At 28.4% G+C, this 21,566-nt stretch overlaps 4 protein-coding genes across 4 annotated transcripts; 3 read left to right on the top strand and 1 right to left on the bottom strand.

Annotated features, from left to right (window-relative positions):
• Positions 1–339: 339 nt before the first annotated feature.
• On the top strand, positions 340–3,420 carry LOC113523554 (uncharacterized). Its single transcript, XM_052902320.1, has 4 exons — positions 340–981; positions 1,455–1,532; positions 2,718–2,871; positions 3,257–3,420. The coding sequence occupies exons 1-4, from the start codon at positions 451–453 to the stop codon at positions 3,418–3,420; spliced, it is 927 nt and encodes a 308-aa protein (XP_052758280.1). The 5' UTR covers positions 340–450.
• Positions 3,421–4,731: 1,311 nt separating this feature from the next.
• LOC128202339 (uncharacterized) lies at positions 4,732–5,931 on the top strand. The gene is made up of 2 exons (XM_052902321.1): positions 4,732–5,497; positions 5,897–5,931. Exons 1-2 carry the CDS (start codon positions 4,732–4,734, stop codon positions 5,929–5,931), a joined length of 801 nt encoding a protein of 266 aa, XP_052758281.1.
• A 3,719-nt stretch (positions 5,932–9,650) lies between these two features.
• LOC128202340 (uncharacterized) lies at positions 9,651–14,093 on the top strand. Its single transcript, XM_052902323.1, has 5 exons — positions 9,651–10,041; positions 10,324–10,595; positions 11,695–11,779; positions 13,410–13,523; positions 13,930–14,093. Exons 1-5 carry the CDS (start codon positions 9,765–9,767, stop codon positions 14,091–14,093), a joined length of 912 nt encoding a protein of 303 aa, XP_052758283.1. The 5' UTR covers positions 9,651–9,764.
• A 3,214-nt stretch (positions 14,094–17,307) lies between these two features.
• Positions 17,308–20,552, bottom strand: LOC113509078 (uncharacterized). The gene is made up of 4 exons (XM_026892355.3): positions 20,392–20,552; positions 19,919–20,059; positions 19,137–19,290; positions 17,308–18,416 (listed from the first exon to the last, which is right to left on the bottom strand). The coding sequence occupies exons 1-4, from the start codon at positions 20,435–20,437 to the stop codon at positions 18,281–18,283; spliced, it is 477 nt and encodes a 158-aa protein (XP_026748156.1). The 5' UTR covers positions 20,438–20,552; the 3' UTR covers positions 17,308–18,280.
• Between the last annotated feature and the right edge of the window lie 1,014 nt (positions 20,553–21,566).

The raw sequence follows: 21,566 nt of genomic DNA on the forward strand, positions 1-21,566 counted from the left end.
ATAATAGGTCACAGTATTACGTCAATCGTAAATTTATCATCGTTATATCATTTGCACTCACTATTAACAACAATTATCTATAATGTCTGTTCACTTTTGTTTTAATTGTTCTAATAAACTTGTCCTTTTGAAAGTCAACAACTGCAGAATATTTGATACGTTAAAAATTTTAAAATGAATATTATGGAGATAAAAATACAAACTTCTAAATTGCCGCATACACGTAACAAGTTGGATGTGGAGTTTTTAAAATTATTTTCACCGTTTCATAGAGTCCAATTACTGATCGCGTCCTGTCGTGTACACCCGCTATATGGATATATGACCGTTCTGCCGTGGTATCATAAAGTCTATTCTATATTACTCGTAATTATTAATATATGTATTTACAAGTATATTGCTGGAGTATACACATCAAAATTTAAAAGTTATCCAGGTGTTCAGCGATTAATGATGGTACTAATACCATTACACTTCTCGTCGTATCTCGTCAATATTTTTCACGTAAGATTCTGTAACGGCATAGACAATATAACATTGTATAAAAAAATACAGGAGTTGGAGCATGTTATGAACATAGCTAAAAACAAAACAGTCACAAAAATGATATATAAACGCCACATGGTTGCGGTGGCCCTTGCTCTAATCCCTTTTATTTCCTTACTGTTTATCGCATGCAATATAGGAATACCCGAAACAGTAATTATGATAGGAGTAACGTCTACCCAAAGTCCATTTATTCTTGATATGACACAATCTATAACTTTCTTAATATATTTTTCAAAACGTTTCCTCATAATCAACTCTATATTACTGGACTATTTAAATAAAAAGATGATATTACAAAAAAAATGGGCCGGAGAAGGATTCGTTAGAGAATTGGTAGCAAAAAACTATGACTTCATGTCAAGTGAAACTGATATTTATTTGAGGAAAATATTCGAATGCTTTTCAATTTATCAAGAACTTTATACATTTCAGGTAATTACATCTGTTACATTTTTTCTGTGTATAAAAAGAAATTAATATTTATCTGTATTTTATTATTACTTAAAGTCTTATTGACATAATATCTATGTACTTTTTAATTTTTTAAATATTCTGAGACTTTATGTACTATGTACCAAATTTCATTCAAGTCTGTGTAATCACTTTTGTGGGAAAGAGTGACAAACATCTACCCATTCATCTATCCTTAAAAACTTTCGCATTTATTATAGAGATAGATATTTACATTAATAAACTTATTATAAATACAAAATTACAAAAAAAAAGATTACACTGAAAAAACAATGGGCGGCCTATATTAATAGAATTAAAATATTCATTAAATGTTTATTATAATAAGGAACAAAATACTGTTTTTTGATTATATACATAATATCTAAATTCATAATTGTATTTTTTTTTGTCATTTTTGTAGTTACGTACATGATTGCTGTTTTTTTTTTCAGATATTTGTATTCAGCTGTAAAATTGTTGGATACAGTATGATAGCGTTCGAATTTACACTGCTTACTACACAAAATAACGTAAGTATAAAAATTTTATATTTATGACGTGGTCTACACATATACCAAATTCCATTAAATGCAATTTAAAAGCATATAAATAAATAAATAAACAGCTAAACACATGTATCTGAAATGAAACTATTACAAAGAATACCCTTTTATTTAAATGTTTTTTATTTATTTAAATTTCCATGCACCTATGTGTGTTTGCGTGCGGGTATGCGTGTGTATATGCGTGTACATGTGCTTGTGCGTGTATATGCATGTGTATATTAATGTAAGTAAAATCGCGAACTATAGCTATTATTGTTCAATATAAATTTGTAAAATTACGATAAATGTCTTATAGATATAAAAATATTTGTTTTATAATAAATGCAAAAATAAGTACCGTATTTCAGATTCAATGGATTTGCGTCCTTCGTTGTATAAACCTACGTCGACTTGAGTAAATAATACGCTAGCTTTTAAATTTTTATCATATCTATGTAGACAAGTAGATACAAGTAGAAACACATACAGTGACTTTATTCATGCGGGTTTTTCCAAATAAAAATTACCACATACAAGTACTACCGAGAAAATATCAATAAGTTAATTATCTGTTAAAAAGTGTAACCGTTCTTATAAGAACAATACTAAATATACTTTCGCATTGGCACAACTTGTAAACTTCAGACTACAATTTTTACTGCGCATTTAAGAATTGATCAGGACATATTGATCTAATTAAAAATATAAAACTAGTTATTTTGTATAATATAATTATTTATATTATACATGACATCTCTTTGGTGCAGCAAATGACAAGTTCCTTTGCATAAATGAGGTAATGGGTTCATTTATCATTGAATTTTATTTAGGAAACTTTTCTCAGTTGCCTCGAATCGGGTCTGGATGTTCTTAGGTGCGATTGATTAAGTGAGAACATTGATTGACTAGTTATATGATACAGAATATCCTAACTTATAGACCAGGCAAATTGACGTCATTTGTATGGCATTTATAAATAAAGTAAAAAAAATATAAATTAGTCCTGTACTTGTACTTGTTAATCACGTATTTTCCATTGCCCCAAAATGAAATATTACCACAAATCCATATTCATTAATATTTGTCACTTACTTTAAGAATGGACCGTATCTATTTTATTTAATTTAAAACATGATAACAGTAATAAGAAATATATAAATTTTATTTCAGATTATGGACATGTTTGACGGCATTCTCGCAGTTGTATTGTCAATAGTAGATATATCTATATTCATTTTAATCTGTCTATACTGTGAAATTGTATTTAGAGAAATAAAAAAGCTCAAATTATTAACAATTTCTTTGATGTCAGTCTACGATCAGGGTAAATATTATTATTTATTTATAAATTAAAAGTAAGGTTTTAAGAAATTTTATTTTCTTTCAGACTATATTTACGTACTTACAAGTAAAAATAAACCTCTCACAAGACTTTAATATCTGTTTAAATACAATACCTATTTTTCTCAGTAATTACATATACTACTTTTGTAATGAAACGTATAACTTGTACGTGACATTCCCTTTCCAAATTACTACTATGTAAAATATGAAAATCGGTAATTTTAAGTTATATATTTTAAATATAAAAAAAATATACAAAACAATGAAAAATAATAGCTTTCTTTAATCTAAATAAATGATAGTTTTCTATATTTATGTATGTGTATGTTTAGTATAAATACTGAAAAATTTCTGTTTAATTTTAGGTCCACTAAGGGATAAAGCTAAAAGAATGTTTAAGATTATAGAAAACACTACACCCCGTTTCTACGTATACGACATGTGGGAAATGGACGCTGGTTTTTTGCTTAGTTTTGCAAATGTCATCACTGGACTGATAGTCACACTGCTACAATTTGCTTTTCTATAAAACTTATTGTATTTTGTTTTTCTAAAATTTTACGTCTCAGATACCTAAACGGTCGTGTAAGTAATGTAGGTAACATTAATAATTAATAAATACATTAATACTTTACACTAATACTTAACATTAATACATTAATAAATAATTAATACATTAAATATGTTTTACTTTATTCTATTAAAAATGTCAGGTTTCGTTCTACTGGAAGGCAAATTGCAACTTAAAGATGTTATTTCATGTGTTTATTTTCGACTTCTGTACTGCTATATTTACCTCAAAAACAAAACTGATATAAATCATGTAAATTATTAAAAATATAAAGTATGCAAACACATAAAAGCGTTTAATATATGGACGGGATATATGTATATGGATGTTGAAGGTTAGTTGGACACAAAAATTTGCCAATTTATAACAAAGTTTACACCATAAATTAGTGTTAACCATAAAAAGGCTATATATTAAACACTTACTTAGCCACCTATGATGGGGATATTATATTTTATATGGCTAATTGTTGAGATCCGATAGAAACCACCCTTATAACATACTGTATATGCAGTAACTAATATTAATACTTGAATCGGCTTCACAATTAATTATAGTATTTTTTTTTATACAACTTAGAATGGCAAACAAGCTGACGGCCCACCTGATGGAAAGTGGTAACCGTCGCCTATAGACATGAGCAGTACCATGGACATAACAGCGTATACTGTATATATAGTATGTATATATAGCATATATGTATAGTATGGCGAGAAACCGCTTCGTAAGTCCTTCCGCAGATTTGAAGTGCCGTCTGCACTAGTCCCGTTACCTCTGGTAAAGCTGTAAAGAACATGTGTGGTCAACAGCAATAGTTAAAAAAATGTTTATATTGACAATATATAATAAATATTACGAATGAATGAATATCGACACTGCAAACGATTTATTACATCTCTCAAAGAAAAATGATTATTTTTTTATACTACTTAGAATGGCAAACAGGCTGACGGCCCACCTGATGGAAAGTGGTAACCGTCGCCTATAGACATGAGCAGTACCATGGACATAACAGAATATAATACTGTTTCGCCCACGATACCCCCCATGCATTTAGTAAAGAGCAGCAATCTTTCCTTACATCAATATAAACAAACATAAAATGTATGTCTTCATACTATTAATGTATATCCACATATTTCAAATATTACAACAAAATTCTAATCAATTACAAGAAAAAGTACTCATGTAATAAATTAATCATAAGGACTCGACACGTCAAATAGCATTCGATGAAATCAACAGTGTCAAAAAAAGTATTAGGCAGTAATGCTGGACTCTGAAATAAAAACTAAAAAAAATAATACATGCTCAGCCGAGTATCTATCAAATGATATATTGGACGAAGACTTCTTGAGTTCTTTTGCTCCCATTCGTTGTGTTCAATTAATATTGGGTACATGCCGCGTCGACGGAAGAGACAGATTCGTGACACCGCCTACTTTGTACCAGAGATTATATTCAATGATACTGATAATCTTAATATGTTCCGTACAATTCAGAATAATTTACATATATAATCAGAAATATAATGACTATCGCTACGTATTCCCTATAGCTTTTACATTGTCTTTTTGTATGATATCGATGTACTTAGCCAACATGATACACGTACGGTTCTATGGCTATAAAGATAATGTAAAATTCTATGTAATAATGCAAGAACTGGATCATCTTTTGAAAATGAATCAGAAGAATATTATAAATCAAAACATGTATAAATTAAATGTTTTTACAATTATTTTTATTCTCTCAATATATATGATAGCACTTGTCATTGCAAGTACTCAAGGATTATCAGCATTGATGACTCTTGGTATCACGTTATACATAGACGCGTCGTTTGTATTTGAAACAAACCACTGCTCTAATATTATGGCATATTTTGCATTACGGGTATGTTTCGTCAATTGTATAATAACGAAATATTTGCGAGAGATCGTGAAGAACGAAGTTATAGATCGTATAATACCCAATTACGAAAGCTTCATACGACTCTTTAAAGAGTTTGAAGACAAATATTACGACTACAGATGTAACAGTACTGATATTTATTTAAAAAAGATTTTGACTGTTTTTTCATGTTTTCAAAAATTATATAGATTTCAGGTATGTTCATTTATTATTTATAATATATATTACATTTAAAATTTTCACATAAAAGAAACCAACTTCATTATGATGAAACAATATACAATCAATAAGAAAGTAATTTTAAAGATTGCAAAATATTTAGAATTCGCATCTTTGCGTAATATACACAAAAAATAAAGTTGGAAAGACATCAACGACATTCAAGGACCTTTCTACATACTTTTTTCAACTGATATAAAAAAAAAATACAAATAAATAAGTATCAACTTTAGATTATACTATCAACATTTTTATTCCTTTAATAAATTGTCATAAATATATATTGTTTTGACCTTTCCAGATATTTCTACTTTGTTTGAAAATCATGGTGTATAGTATATTGTCATTTCAATTCGTAATTCTCAGTGTACAACACAATGTAAGTAAAACATGACACCATATATTAAAATACCCGTAAGAAAAAAAATGCCGTAAAATATAAGAATAAAAGAGTCACGTAAAGTGTCTTTCTCACAGCTTCATCTCACAGATCTTGAGAGATCCAAGTTTCGTCAATAGTTATCACGGGGATAGAGAAAAATCACTTGTCATTCATTTATGAACTTGTTCACATGGTTTTGTGTCAAATATGTGCATCCGGGTTCTCAGTAAACATATGACATCACTCGTTATTTATTTATTTATTCTTTATTTATTATTTCACCATAAAATTTATACAAATACTGAGCTTAATGCCGTACGGCAAATTTGTTGTTATGACTTAACTTTCCAAGTTTATAATCTGTGTTTTTATGTCTACAATTAATACAGAATTATTATCTGATTTTTAACCAACTTCAGAAAGAAGGTGGTACTTAATACGGTTTTTTGTTTGTTTATTACCTCGTAACTCTATCAGTTATAAACCGATCTGAAAAATTCTTTTTTAATTGTAATAAAAATACTTACAGTCTGATTCCATAAAAATGTCTTTAAAATCAGATCAGTAGTTTAATTTTGATATCAAAATATGTGATTATATCTTAGTTCTCAGGAATAGCAACGCATAAACAGTATCGTGGACGACACAGCATACTCTGTGACACCCATGGTACAGTTCATGTCTATAAGTGACTGTTACCACTTTCCATTAGGTGGACCGTCAGCTTGTTTGTTATTCTAAGTGTCATAAAAAATGTTGGGCTGTATTAGTTCTATTCTAGTCACATTACGTAATACCTGACTGTATTTTTGTATTTTATATGTTAGTGACATGACTTAAAAATATTTTGTATTTCGAATTTTAAATACAGACAAGACGGTATTTCGTAATTTGTATTAAGCCAAGTAGGTATGTATGAATGAATGAATGAGTATACTTTATTTGCATTATACAATATAGGAAATAAGCAAGACAATTTACAAACACAACGATACAATTGTATAGTACAGTATGGCGGTTTTATTGCCGAGAGCAATCTTTTCAAGACAACCTTAAGGTAATGGACTAATTGTTGTACAAGTAGGTATGATAGTACTGTATAATTAAAAATCATCTTTTGCAAATTAAAAATTATATATATATATATATATATATATATATATATATATAGAGAGAGAGAGAGAGAGAGAGAGACAGAGAGAGAGAGAGAGAGGGAGAGAGAGAGAGAGAGAAAAGATTAAAAATGTTTTTGCCCAGCCCTAGGTGTAAGCATGCTAAAACGAAAATTGAAGAAAAGAATACATACGAGTATATTCGTTCACTTGGTCTAACTCCATCCTTATAGTATCGCCCAGTAATTTTAAAATAAGAAGTCTTTTGTCTCTTAGTGATAATTTTTATATGACATCTCGTTACAATTTGTTGTCTTTATTTGATAAATAATGTAATTCAATATTTATATTCCAGATTCCAGATTTGGCCGATCTTGTAATTATAGGAACTATGACCATAATATATTCATTTACGTTATTAACTCTGTGTTTTCGGTGTGAATTATTCTTCAGAGAAATAAAACTTGTTAAAACTTTATCAATTACTCTAATGTCGATACATCAGCAAGGTATATATGTTTACTTAAATACAACAATTCTTTATTAGGTTCTTGTTCAAGCTTTTTATGACATCTTGAAATGAGAAATTTTATTTTTCTCATTTCAATATAGGGCTTTTTATACTCGTATTTATTTTAAAATGCGAGTACTCACATCCAGATAGAAATTACGGGTCACAGCATCGTTTCTGTTATAAACTTACAATCAAGGTTACCATAGAAGTCACAGTATTCTGTGACATTTATAATGCTCTTCATGTCTACAGGCGACACTAAATACTTTCCTAAATACTTACTATGTGACATGATACTCAACCGATACAGTAACTAAAGCATCAGACTGAAACCACATTGAATTTATTGTTTATCAATTTATCTAGGTATAATCGATGTTATTGTCATCAGGAACAATGAGAGAAAAGGCGAAGAGTATGTACAAGATACTAGAAGAGACTCCACCGAAGTTCTCCATTTATGACATGTGGCATATGGACGCAACTCTTTCTATCAAAATAACAAATATCGTAACTGGTGTATTTGTGACGTTACTGCAGTTTGCATATCTGTAACTTGAACCTGAGACATCTAATAAAATTAAATCGTACTAATAAAATTAAATTCGTATTTTATTCATGTTTTCTTTGTTTATATGATTTTTTTTATAACATGGGGCAAACGAACATGCAGCTCACCTGATAAATGACTATCGACACCTATGAGCACACCTGAGGAATTGCAATTTTTTTTTTTATTATTTACTTATTTTACAAAAAATAATAATTACAGTAAATATTAATGCGAAGACACACAATAGGCGGCCGTATAGCTAAGCAATCTTTTCCAGAAAACCTTTGAACAGAGCTCATTGAGAAAAAGACAAAGGGTATGTGACGCATTAATATATTGATACTAATGCATACAAACATACTTATATAAAACAAATATATACCTACATAAACATACACATATTTAATAGCACACATACAACAGGAAAGAATAATGGAGGAAAATGACGAGACAACACAGAAACATAGTACTAAAGAGAGAGGTAATAGAATTTAACAGAGGTCAATGAGCATTTTTCTTAAAATTTTCTATCGTATTTGTTCGGAAATACTGCTGCTAGGAATAGATCCACTACACTGGGTTAACAACAATAACGACGAAACAATTTTGATGTAGGTACTAATAAATATTTACGATTTGTGGATGTTACCTTGTAGAATGTACTATTATAACGCTACTTCAGTTAAAATAATCGTTTAAAGTCACAAGTATTTACTCTTTAAAATATCATCTTTAAAACGTTGTCTTTTAAATATTATCCAACTGAATGTTTACCCTAAAATTATGTATCTGAAAACAAATTAGTATGGGAGGATCAAAATTTATTATTCAAAAATGTGGGTTTACATTAGTTTTCACATATAATATTAAATTACTATGTAACACATTAAAATACTTTTTTTAACTTCTAATAAAATATATAACTTGTATTTTTAATATAATTTAGATAAATTTAATACACATAAATAAATTTTGCAATCTGCATCTACACATAGATGGACATTAAGGAGAGCATTCACCAAAAACTTTCATGTAACCACAACATTGATTAGATATAACATTGCAATGTGAGAATCTAAGGCGGGAGCATAATCAAGTGTCAAATATAACATTATTTGTTACAATGCTTAGGTATTTCTGCAATTAATTAGCGTAATTATTCATTGTATAATAATGTTATGATGTGAATATTTATAACAATTTATGTTATTTTTATCACCTACAATCAATTATTATAATAAAACTATCTTTTATGATGTACATAAAAGACTGTCTTTAATTTAATTATTTTCACCCACCACTTAACAAACAATAATAATGTATTGCCACCACAATTTCATTACTTATCTTCCAATATGAATAAAGTTTTGTACAACTCATTAAAATAAATAAAAGTCAATCAATTACGAAAGTCAATTCTTTGTAAGTCATCAACAAATATGTCAGTAGAATTATTTGTACCGATAAAGAAAATAACACTGTTATTGAATAAAAAAAAATATAAAGAATAATATTGTATACGATAAATAAGACAACACGAGAAAATTAAAAAACAAATTGTAGAAAGTTTAAATTAATTTAAATAATAAAAAAATATTAACGTCTAAGATGAAAACGGATAAAAACATGCATTCTAAGTCTATTGAGTATCTCTCGAAAGATATAATCGATGAGGACTTATTGAGATCTTTTGAACCCATCCGACGACTGCAATTTATAATGGGCTCTTGCCGTGTCGACGGCAGACATAGATTCGTAACTGCACCGACGTTATATCAAAGATTATATTCGATTTTACTATTAATTTTAGTATTATTAGTAAATTTCAAATTGATTTCAATAATATACAGCATTTTTCATAATTATCAAGCCCTAGTATTTACAAGTACTTCAATGTTATGTTTCCAAACTTCAGTACATTTTTTAACCATTGTAAATGTACGGTTCCTCAACAGCGAAAAACAGAGAGAACTATATATAAAAATGCAAGAACTTGATCACTTCATAAAAGACAATAATAATAAAGATTTATACAACTGTATATATAAATTAAACTTAACAACAGTCATAATAACTCTATCGGTATTTATAATATTTTTATTAACATGTTATAAAGGGCTTGTAGCAGCAATCAGTGTGTTTATAATGTTGTATATTGATGTAACAGTTTTATTTGAAACAAGTCACTATTCAAATTTGATGGTATATTTTGCTATGCATCTGCGTGTCATAAATCGTATATTAAAGAATTATTTGAAAGAAGAATTTAAAGAGGACATCATAGATCTCACAGTACCATTCAGTAGTGGTTACTATGTCAAAGTACTTTTCGAACAAATTGAAATGAAAAACTACGACCTAAAATCATTCGATGTTTACGCGTATTTGAAGAAATTGCTAAGTGTTTTCTCTCACTATCAGAAAATGTATATGTTTCAGGTAAGCTATAATGACAACAATTATGTACATTTCATTGTGTAGTCGTATATTTACCTTTTGTTTGTTTGTAACACTTTATGTGTTTTCTGTGTTCTATGTACAGTATAATGATCATAAAAGTAATATGAAAAATATCCATACGCACAAGTATGAAACCGATTTACCTAGTTGTTTAGAATCTTCACAAGACTGTCAAAAGATGGGGCCGAATATATGAGTAGGTTCTATTGTCTACATTCATGCATTCTTGACCTACAGTCAAGAATGCTTGACTGTTATTAATATTAGTTATTAAAACCCCTCTCTTCCATTAGGGAAATTGTAAATGTAACAAAAATTTAAAAAATTGTTAAAAGTCGAAATGTGATTAACAAGGAACATGAAAGTTAATACGAAGAAAATTACGTTCCAAACATGGGGATTTTTTGTAGATCTACAAAAAGACTACAGGGTAAAATTGAAATATAATATAATATTCATAAAATTAAGAATTCATCCATCCTATAATAGAAGCTCATCATCATAATATCAGCTGTTAACTGTCCACTGCTGAACATAGACCTTACCCATAAACTGCCATAAGAAACAGTCGCGAGCCACCTGTATCCACTGACTTTAGCATTTGAGGTCGTCGCTCATTCTAGTAAGGGGTATCCTACACTGCGTTTGTCTGTACGGGACTCAAGAACCTTTCTTCCCCATCTGTTGTCAGTTCCTCAAACTATGTGACCAGCCCATTGCCACTTCAGCTTGCTACATAGAATATACGTATTAGGACCGAAATTACGGTAACAAAATATTTAAAATGAAAAAAATATTAAGTCTCCAACACTACTTCAATAGCTAAATGCGCCGTGTATAGAGGACTCAAAATTTTTTGTCGTTTCGCAAACCACGTTTCTTTGGGAAATATGTCCATTTTCGGTGGTAAAACATTCCCTTCAAAGGATGCTAACGATATCGACTTCACTTTGTATAGTTAGAAGTTCTTAACTTTTCTGTCAAATTCTATAAAAAGTGGTGCACCTTTTGTACACTAAAACACCTATTTATATTTACAAATAAATAAAATATATTTATATTTCAGATGTTTCTTTTTTGTGTCAAATTTGTTGTATGCGGTGTGTCATCATTTCAATTTATACTTCTACTTGTACAAAACAACGTAAGTGTTTTTATACAACGTAAGTGTTTCCATATATGATGTGTTCTGAATGTTAAATAAAAATTTCTATTGTTATTTTGTATATAAAAACTAGCTGACCCCGCAAACTTTGTTCTGCCATATAATATTTTTTTTCTGGATAGAGACACTTTAATCACCTAACGCGATGAAATATACTTTATACCCTATTCTCATACCTACCAAATATAAATAAAAAAATTAATAAAAAATGGACCGTTTCGGAGAAGTTCGACCACAAACGTCATACACGAGATTTTTATACATAAAATACTGATTTTATAGAAAAACCTTTTTCCATAGTAGTTTATTGTTTTCAAATATTACTAATACGGTTAAATAAATATGGAATAACAGTTTTGCACTAGTCTTTCATCTGTCGTTATTTGTGCTAGTGAAAGCCAAAAGTGCAGACGCAACTGAAACAGAATGACTATTGTGGTTTCTTTAATTATACAGAAACCCAGTTCTTGATGTAAAATAACCAGTTATTACAGCAAATTGATGATATAAATTGTATTATTTATGTATATTTAGTATTTTTAAAAGATATTGCTTTACCTAACAGTAAAATTAAACATCGTTCTTAAAAAAAATTCAAGCAATGACAATATATTTGAGACTCCGATACAAATCGAAAACGGTGTGTTCAATAATGAAATTAGTATACAAGTATGGGGAACTTTATAACGATAGTAGTAGAGTTAATAAACTATATTTGGAAAAAACGTTTAGCTTGATTAAGTTCTCTTAAGATTTTACTATTATTTCGATTTTATTTTGACAGAATATATAGATACTTAAAGCCAATATAACATCTGTGCTTAAACTTGAAAGAGGCAATTTTTTTTAATATATATGTTTATTTGTTTGTTTGTTCGTTCGTTAGTTAGATTGTTTATTATTATTATTTTATTAATAACTTTTACCCGCTACTTCGTCAACTTGACCGAGATACTCGTATATTCACTGACCGGCATAAAAAATAACCAATGTCCTTCTGCTTTCAATATAGTTTTGTGTAAACCAAAATTCATAGGGATTGGTTAAACCGTTAAAGCGTCTAATAAAGCAAATAAACTAACTCACTTTCAAATTTATAATATACTAACGGCCCGTCCCGGCTTCGCACAGGATATTTTTACAACATTTTAAAAAGTGATTTGTAGTTATTGATATTTTCTTCAATATTGTAGAACATACTTTTATTCTATCACCAATAGTTTCCGCAGCGCACGCGACGAAAGTTATTTTATAGCATTTTTTTACACCTTTAGTTACGTTACTAACGTTTTAGTAAGGATCCCTAATATTTTCTAGCAATAAATATAGCCTATGTTACTCAGGGGGAATGTAGCTTTCTAATGGTGAAAGAATTTTTGAAATCTGCAAAGTAGTTTTTGAGTTTATTCATTACAAACGTACATACACACAAAAATACAAATCTTTCCTCTTTATAATATTAGTGTAGAAATAAGAATTAATAATATTCTTTTAAGTGTACATCCTGATGACTTACAGTTGTAAGGTTAAGTGTATTCTTAATACTTTACTTACTAATAAAGTTTAACTGCATCTACGTAATTTTCAGGCCATGGAAATTCTATTACTAATTCATCTATTATCTGCAGCAACTATACATACATCTACAATATTAGTACTATGTCTTCGGTGCGAACTATTTCTCAACGAGTTAAAATTATCTAAACAACTGTCAATTTCTGTAATGTCGTATCATATGTACGGTAGGTATAATAAGAAAATTTTTAAACTACTGGGTTACGCAAATAAGGAGCCTTTTGTTAATAATTGCCTAATCTAAAAGAAAATCGTGGGCGTAAATTTTACTCAGGTCATAATGAAACATTCATGCTGCAACGCACACATTTTGTGCAAGTACCTAGTTCAGACCTAGAAAAACATTTTCATATGGAGCAAAAAATTCCAGTTGTGTTAAAAACTAACACGGACTCGTATGCATTATGTGATGTAGAAGTAACCAATCATTAATAAAAGCACTAACAAAAAATATGTACCTATTATTTACGTAGACGCTTGGAAACACTTATTCTATATTTAGACAATTAATTATATCTGTCTAGTAATGTATACTATTTATTATATACACTATTTATTATTGATATTTTTTAGGACCAATAAGAGAAAAGGCGAAAAAGATATACAAAATATTGGATGAAACTCCACCTACGTTCATGGTTTACGACATGTGGGAAATGAATGCGCGCCTTTTGATCCAGTTTGGCAAAATTCTAACCGGACTATATGTGACTTTGCTGCAATTTGCTTTTCTTTAAGCTTAAATTACAACATTATATACTTAATTATTAAAAACATCTTATATAATAAACGAAATAAATATCAGTCTAATAAAGCTCCGAATTTATATAAATATACGAAGCAGTATATATATATTTTTTTCTTATTGCTGTATGTTCAATTCAATCATTAGTAAATGACATATTTATTCACAGTAACTATTAAATCTCTTTCATCTACATATCTTTCCAAGCATGACAGTCATCAAAATCACATTATAAGTTATATTGTTAAATAAGTATCTAAATTGCTTCATAAGCAAGTAAATAAACAGTAGCATGAGATATAGATATATTTGATAGATAAATACCACACCATCAAAATCATCAACATCAACATCATCGGACCTTCACCTTAAAGATCTGTTTTTACTATATTAACTATTAGATTGTTCTGATACTGTGTTAACTGTGCTAAGAACGTCATAGATGTTTTTGTTTTCATTTATCATTCAATTTTCGTAAGTAAATACATTACGAACGTATGCCTTAGAATACATGTACATCAATCGATTGAATGTCAATTATTTTTAAGACGCCACTGAAAGTGCTAGATATGAGTTGTAGGTAGGTACCAATTACATTAAAACAACTTATAAAAATAATCTAAGTACAAAAGTAAAATTATGCAAGAATTACATGAAAGGAATATATTGAATACCTACAAATTTATCACCAAAGATGAAAAATCAGAAACTCAACTCTGACTCAATTGAATATGTTACAAAAGACATAATAGATGAGGATATATTAAGATAATTTGAGCCCATATATTGTTTTCAATTTATACTGGGCTCTTGCCACGTCGACAAATTCATAACTTTATCGACTTTATATTAAAGATATATAATCGATTTTACTAGTGATATTTGTATTAGTAATCATTTCATATTCATAGAATCGTATTACGTTAAATTTCATGAGTATCTAATACAAAACAATACAAGTATTTATTTGTAATGTGTATTCGTTAGTAATAAAAAATATAATCTGAAGACATCATATCGTGCCATCTAGTTCCAAATAAAATGATACTATAATTACTTTCGGTACTTTAGGTACCTACATACTAGCCGACTTCCAAAATTAAGAGGCTTATCTATTATTTTTTGTAGTTTATATTTATATACATAATCGGCGAACTTTACAGTTCCCCAATGTGCTTGCCTACATTATTAGGTATTTACGTCGCCATTTCTAAACGAAATTATTCTCCATTCGCAATAATTTTATAGATACTCATATTTTTTTAGATCATAGATATCTTGATATATATGGATCTACTATTCTACATTAATATAATAGACGAGTATACTATTACTAATCTATTATAATATTTTATGTCTTCGATGTGCACTATTTTTAACCAAGCTAAAACTAACTAAACAGCTATCAATTCCAGTAATGTCTAATTATGTTGAAGGTAAATAGATAACTAAGTCACAGAATACTAAATATATTAGGCATAAGTGTTCTGTGCCCAAGTACCTACTGTTATAGTCAACCACTTTTAAACAACAGAACAAATCTGAATCAAATTGTACTTTCTAGTAATGCATATACTAGGTTAAAATATCGGATACTTTTTATACTAATCACCGCGATTAAACCACGGAATCGTCATCATCTTCCTACCCTTATCCCAATTATTATTTGGGGTCGGCGTAATATGATTTTATCCATATTACTAAAGAATTTGGCTTATAGTTTTACGACAGGCCGCCTGTCTGGCGTCAACCCTCTTTGGGAATAATATGGATAAAACCACGGAATCGTTAATTTAAATAATAACATAGACAATCTTACTACTGTTATAATTGCAAATTTTAGGATGAATGGATGTTTGTTACTCTTTCACATATAGCCGTATTTAAAAGGGGGTTCGAGTGAACCATGCCCACCTCAAATATGTTTGGTGCCCACACCAGATTGCGAAACTTTTAACTATGCATACCTTTTAATCACATTTGGCAAGATCCCAACAGGAATGTATGCTATATTACTACAATTTGCAGTTCTGTAATATAACTGTTAAATATAAATTTAAGTACTTAACGATTTATATGGAATACATCATTAGATAGTATAGTCACTATCTCCGCTATTGAAAATACGCGTTGAAGTACATTTAGGAATTATATAGTTAAGTATGAGGAACGAAGGGATTTTTAATAATGGAGATTAGCAACCCTAAATTACTAGCAATATACCCGATCAAGTCGATCTCCACGCGGCCCCCTTTGGAAACCATCGTGGTTAAATTTTTATGAAATTGTCATGAGCCAACTAATGGGACTATTGCCCCATCGTAGAGTAATCCTTTAACTAAATATGGTGAAATAGAAATTATTGGATAAAATAAATGATTCGGTATAAATTAAGACAGTTTGTCAGATACCATAATTACCTACGTATGTGTATGTACTTGTGTACCAATATAGTTTTTTTAATATATAATAAATGATTAAAAGTACTACCTTTATTGAGTACATTTACCAAATTCTCTATACTACATTATTATAAACCCCAATTTTTTACATTAAAAAATGTGAAACTAGTCACATACTGAAATATATATATATATAATATATATATATATATATATATATATATATATATATATATATATATATATATATATATATATATATATATATATATATATATATATATATATATATATATATATATATATATATATATATATATATATATATAACTAAACGCGTAGGCACATTCACGACAATAGTTAGACACCGTATTTATTCACCGTATTAAGTCATATAACCACTACTGAATATAGCCTCCAGGGGGTTTTGCCAGTAATTGCCACGCTTGGCAGGCGGGTTGGCAACCGAAGTTCAGCTGTTAGTAATGTTTGAAGAGGGACGCTGCTATCATACATACATACATGCACACATAGCACATATTGTATATAAAATATTGCATGTTGTAAGAAACTTTTGATTTCACGAAATTAATGCATGCGTTACAAATTTAAAGATACATAATTGAAATGTGATGCAGGTGACAAAACAATATCGTGAAATTAGTTTCCAGTCACTATATATCATATTTTGTATACATTGTGAATGTACACAATGTATACAAAATATCTCAAATGAAACTTAAAACAACCTTATACTGAATACTAATATATGTTCTATACCACATTTGAAATAATAAATCACTCTTATACAATAATCACTTTATTAATAAAAACATATCTATTCAACTATAGAAAATGGACGGAGTAATTACAGGAATCATTATAATAATATAAGCTTAATAAAACAGCATTACCATGTATATATAGAAATAAGTATTTAAATATATACCTTATTTTCATATGCAACTTAAATATAATACAAAAGTTACCTCTGCTATAAGATCTGGTTTTTTTTATACTAAACATATATTTTCTAAATGATCTTGCCATAACTTTTTAAAAGTCATACTAAGTTTACTTAATATTTTTTGGTAGTATAAAAATAAGGCCCCCAAAAAAAATATTATATAATAGTACTTAGTTAAACAAATAAAAAAAAATGATATTCTTTTAGCTACTTTTTATGCACTATTAATTTTTTATACCATAAAACTCAAAATTGTCTATAAATATGCCTTTCATAAGAAAAATTATTCAATTATACTAACTTTTGCATTAAGTTTTACACCCTTTTCTTTACATAAAAAATTAAAATGCAGAACCACTGACTGACATTATAAATGCACAGCCGTAGTTACTAAAACTAAAAGAGTGATGCACTGGGGTTCTTTTAAACTCAGGTAACAATTGGTTAAAAAAATTTAAATGTTCCCATTGAAATGGGAGAGAATGAACTTCATGTGGTAAAATAACTTAGAATCATACCTATAAAAAACTGATTGAAAACATAGTTATATTTAATCATAAAACCAAAAAAGATGTGTTTGAATATTTGTACTGTAATGGCAATAGCAATTATGTGGGTAAAGGTTTTTCAATGTATTATAATTCATCATATATTTAAAAGTATTTTACAGTTGACTACAAAACTTAGTTTTCTTAATGTATAAAATATAATATATTTATACAACTGGAGATATTGATTTCTTAAAAGTACTTATTTGGTGAAACATTCATATTGTCATGTGTTAAAATTTATTTGATATGTAAGAGAATATCAAAATACCAATAGATTTGTGAACAATACAATACTAGAAATCATTAGTAACGCCATTGATGTGGAAACATTTGCCGCACCATTACATCGATGGTCAAGGAAACAGAAACACCATATTGTCTCATCATACCAGTCTCTGGAAAAAAAAATATACATTGCTAAAAATTAAATAAAAAAAACCTATCCGAAACAGACTATTGTCAATATCACAATATTATGAACTATCAGCCACACAATGAGAATGTAGCTTCCTCTAATACTGGTTGTGACCACAAGGTTATTCACTAGTCATATACAATAACTTTTATTTACATTGAAACTTATGGAACAATGAAAAATCTATTTCCGATTTGAATCTAGTATTAGCAATGTTTGTATAGGCATTGAATTATGAATGACCAAGACTAGCATTACATTATTACATAGTAGTTTTGACAATTCTTGCAATATATACTTATAAGTTTTTTAGTTGTTGATGTCAATAACATGACATCATTATGTACTAATTATATAAATAATTAACAAGTGCATAACACTTTGCTGGAAAACTATGAAAATTGACATTATTTTCATAGTAACATAAAAAATCCCATACAACAAACATTATCAATAAAATTTTAGGAAGAAACTCCTATGCAATGGAAATTTTTTTGATATACATATAAATATAAAACATACTTCACTAGAAAACAGAAAGTACTGTTTTACTGTTGTGATTACAAACTTTAGCCATTTTATTTTAGTTATAACAACCTTTTTACTTATTAAACAAACAATATCAAACACTCATATGTAAAATATCTAAATTTTGATTCTTGAAATGAAAATATATATGTAATATAAAAGTTTTCTTTACCTCTTTATGTCCAGTTCTTTAATAGAGTTATTAACATAATTTGCCAGATTGACATCTTTTGCTGCAGGTCTGCACCCCTCATATGTATCAGCTGGAATGTCTGTCCGGAATGCCCGAAAGTTGCTCAAACAATCCCTTGTGATTACTGTTTGTGCTAAAATACCAAGAAACAGAAACATGTAAATTATAAATAAGCATTAGAAGTATTTTATAGATAAGTATAATAAGACAATTGTTGTTGGCAGACCTACAGAGTTATTGTGTTAGGAATGACAGGAATCATCCAATTACCTGATAATAATTACACTATAAATTAATGTCATATTGACATTTAACTACCTACAGCTTCTAAATAATACAAAGTATTACAGTAGACAGAATACATTCTAAATTTATTCCAAACACAATGAGACTAAAAAGTATGGTACCTGATTTTAAAATAAATTCCCAACATATTGAAATGAAAATTAATCCTCTATGTCTTAGAAAAGTAAATAAGTAAGTTTGATAAAGCTTATGCAATTGTTTCATATCAGTTAAGAAGTATTAATTAAATGGTGATAAATCACATTTCTCTTAATATAAATATTAATAGATTATTTTCATTTTACATTATGATAATGAATAACTATTTTTTTATTATTAATTCTGTTACAAATACATTCCTAAAATATATTTTGAATTAATAAGTACCAATATCAACTTTATCATCAGCAAAATATCATACAGTTTGGTGATTTATATATTATTTATGTAGAAAAATGTTAAAAAAAATTGCAAACCTCCTTTCCTCTCAATTAATTTGATACAATAATCGTCATTATCTGGACATGGATTTCCTAAGTAACCTACTCCCCTCCAATTGAATGGCTCTGTGCACCCAGGAGTGGCTGATGAACACTGATAACACCATATTGCTAAACCTGAAATAATACCAAAAAAATATTTAAATATTTTTTAACTATCATGTTCACCATAATAGGTTGTTGACATTACTACTACTATTTGATATTCTATGCTTATTTTTGACCCCGTATGGGCAAGAGGGTTATAATACCTGGCGTGTAATAAAAGTTGAAATGAAATATGAATATTAAAACGTCAAATTGTATGTTTATTATGAATACTCCCAAATTAGAATATTTATACTTCTAAATCTGGAAAACTATATAAAACAACAATTCGATTGATGATAGCATTACCACACCCCATTGTTATGCTCAATGCATTTTACAAAATAATTATAAAATCTTACACGAATTAAATGTAGCTATCAATAGTAATGCTACAATATTCTTCATATTTTTCAGTTCCTCATAAATCACAAAACAAAGTATTCTTAAAGATTATTAATGTATGCGGCAAAAACAGTTTGATGGTCTGGTTTAATGAGTTTTGAAAATGTTTTGAATTTGTTTGATTGGGCTTGGTTAGTGACATTGACGTTTGACATATTATTTGACGTTGACATTTTATACTTATTTTGAAGCTAAAAACAAGGAAATATTTGTTTTGAATGAAATAAGTGTTCTATAGGGTCAAGTGAACTCATACATCAATTTTTTTATTAAAAATTCCTTTTCCTACGTCCATAAATCCTTCCCGTTCCTTTTTAATATCTCCTCACATTTCCTATTTTTTTTTTATGACATAATGGCATCTTGCATAAATTAAAAAAGCAGATATTTGAACTATGAACAGGGAATTACATAGAAGAAATGATAAAATAAAATCTGTAAATCATATGGTTCCCTTTCTTCTTATACAAATATAATTAGTAAAAAGAGGACGAAAGATACAAAAAATATTTGATATGTCAATTATTTGTTCAATAACAAATTTTACATTACTAGATTATATAATCGATACAGTTTACATAGAAAGTGTGTAAGCAGATTGAATGAATTTGGTAGGGATATACGGCCGTATAACATTTTTATACACTAGCCTGCTATAAATTGACAATTTTATCACTCTATGTAATTCTTTGTTCATAGTATTTAATGTTTTGTCGACTATTGTCGTAGGAGAAAAACTTGTTGAACGTGGGCAGGCTAGTGTCAGCCTGTTCACGCTTAATTTATTATAATTATTATGATACTTTAACAATATTATCGGATCCTTTATAATAATATATTTTGATTCACATTAACTTAAATTGTTTAACGATAAGGTCGCCTTTTCTATCACTTTTCATTAATATTTATATAATAATTTTACTTGGTGCAATAAAGTGTAAACAAATAAATACGACAAAACTTTCAAAAAACTATTTAACTATATATGTACAACAGGATAAGAAGATAAAAAGTATCTACTAATATTTAATATTTATCCAAAACTTAATAACAGTGCAGTATTAAATTTTCTCCATACTTGCTGATTTCTTCCCGATTCACATGTTTGCAGGTCGATGACTCAAAAGTTAAA

The sequence above is a fragment of the Galleria mellonella genome, unplaced genomic scaffold, assembly GCF_026898425.1.
Source record: "Galleria mellonella isolate WM207_F2 unplaced genomic scaffold, CSIRO_AGI_GalMel_v1 utg90, whole genome shotgun sequence".
Taxonomy (NCBI): Eukaryota; Metazoa; Arthropoda; class Insecta; order Lepidoptera; family Pyralidae; genus Galleria; species Galleria mellonella.

Excerpts from the sequence above, each read along its gene's own strand:
- LOC113509078 (XM_026892355.3), bottom strand. The coding sequence starts at position 20,437 with ATGAAGAATATTGTAGCATTACTATTGATAGCTACATTTAATTCGT. Across the intron at positions 19,291-19,918 it reads ATTAATTGAGAGGAAAGGAG|CACAAACAGTAATCACAAGG; the intron begins GTTTGCAATTTT and ends TTGGTATTTTAG. Across the intron at positions 18,417-19,136 it reads AAAGAACTGGACATAAAGAG|AGACTGGTATGATGAGACAA; the intron begins GTAAAGAAAACT and ends TTTTTTTTCCAG.
- LOC113523554 (XM_052902320.1), top strand. The coding sequence starts at position 451 with ATGATGGTACTAATACCATTACACTTCTCGTCGTATCTCGTCAATATT. Across the intron at positions 1,533-2,717 it reads TGCTTACTACACAAAATAAC|ATTATGGACATGTTTGACGG; the intron begins GTAAGTATAAAA and ends ATTTTATTTCAG. Across the intron at positions 2,872-3,256 it reads GATGTCAGTCTACGATCAGG|GTCCACTAAGGGATAAAGCT; the intron begins GTAAATATTATT and ends GTTTAATTTTAG.
- LOC128202339 (XM_052902321.1), top strand. The coding sequence starts at position 4,732 with ATGCTGGACTCTGAAATAAAAACTAAAAAAAATAATACATGCTCAGCC. Across the intron at positions 5,498-5,896 it reads CAAATATTACGACTACAGAT|ATATTTCTACTTTGTTTGAA; the intron begins GTAACAGTACTG and ends TGACCTTTCCAG.
- LOC128202340 (XM_052902323.1), top strand. The coding sequence starts at position 9,765 with ATGAAAACGGATAAAAACATGCATTCTAAGTCTATTGAGTATCTCTCG. Across the intron at positions 10,042-10,323 it reads TCAAGCCCTAGTATTTACAA|TTTTATTTGAAACAAGTCAC; the intron begins GTACTTCAATGT and ends TTGATGTAACAG. Across the intron at positions 13,524-13,929 it reads AATGTCGTATCATATGTACG|GACCAATAAGAGAAAAGGCG; the intron begins GTAGGTATAATA and ends GATATTTTTTAG.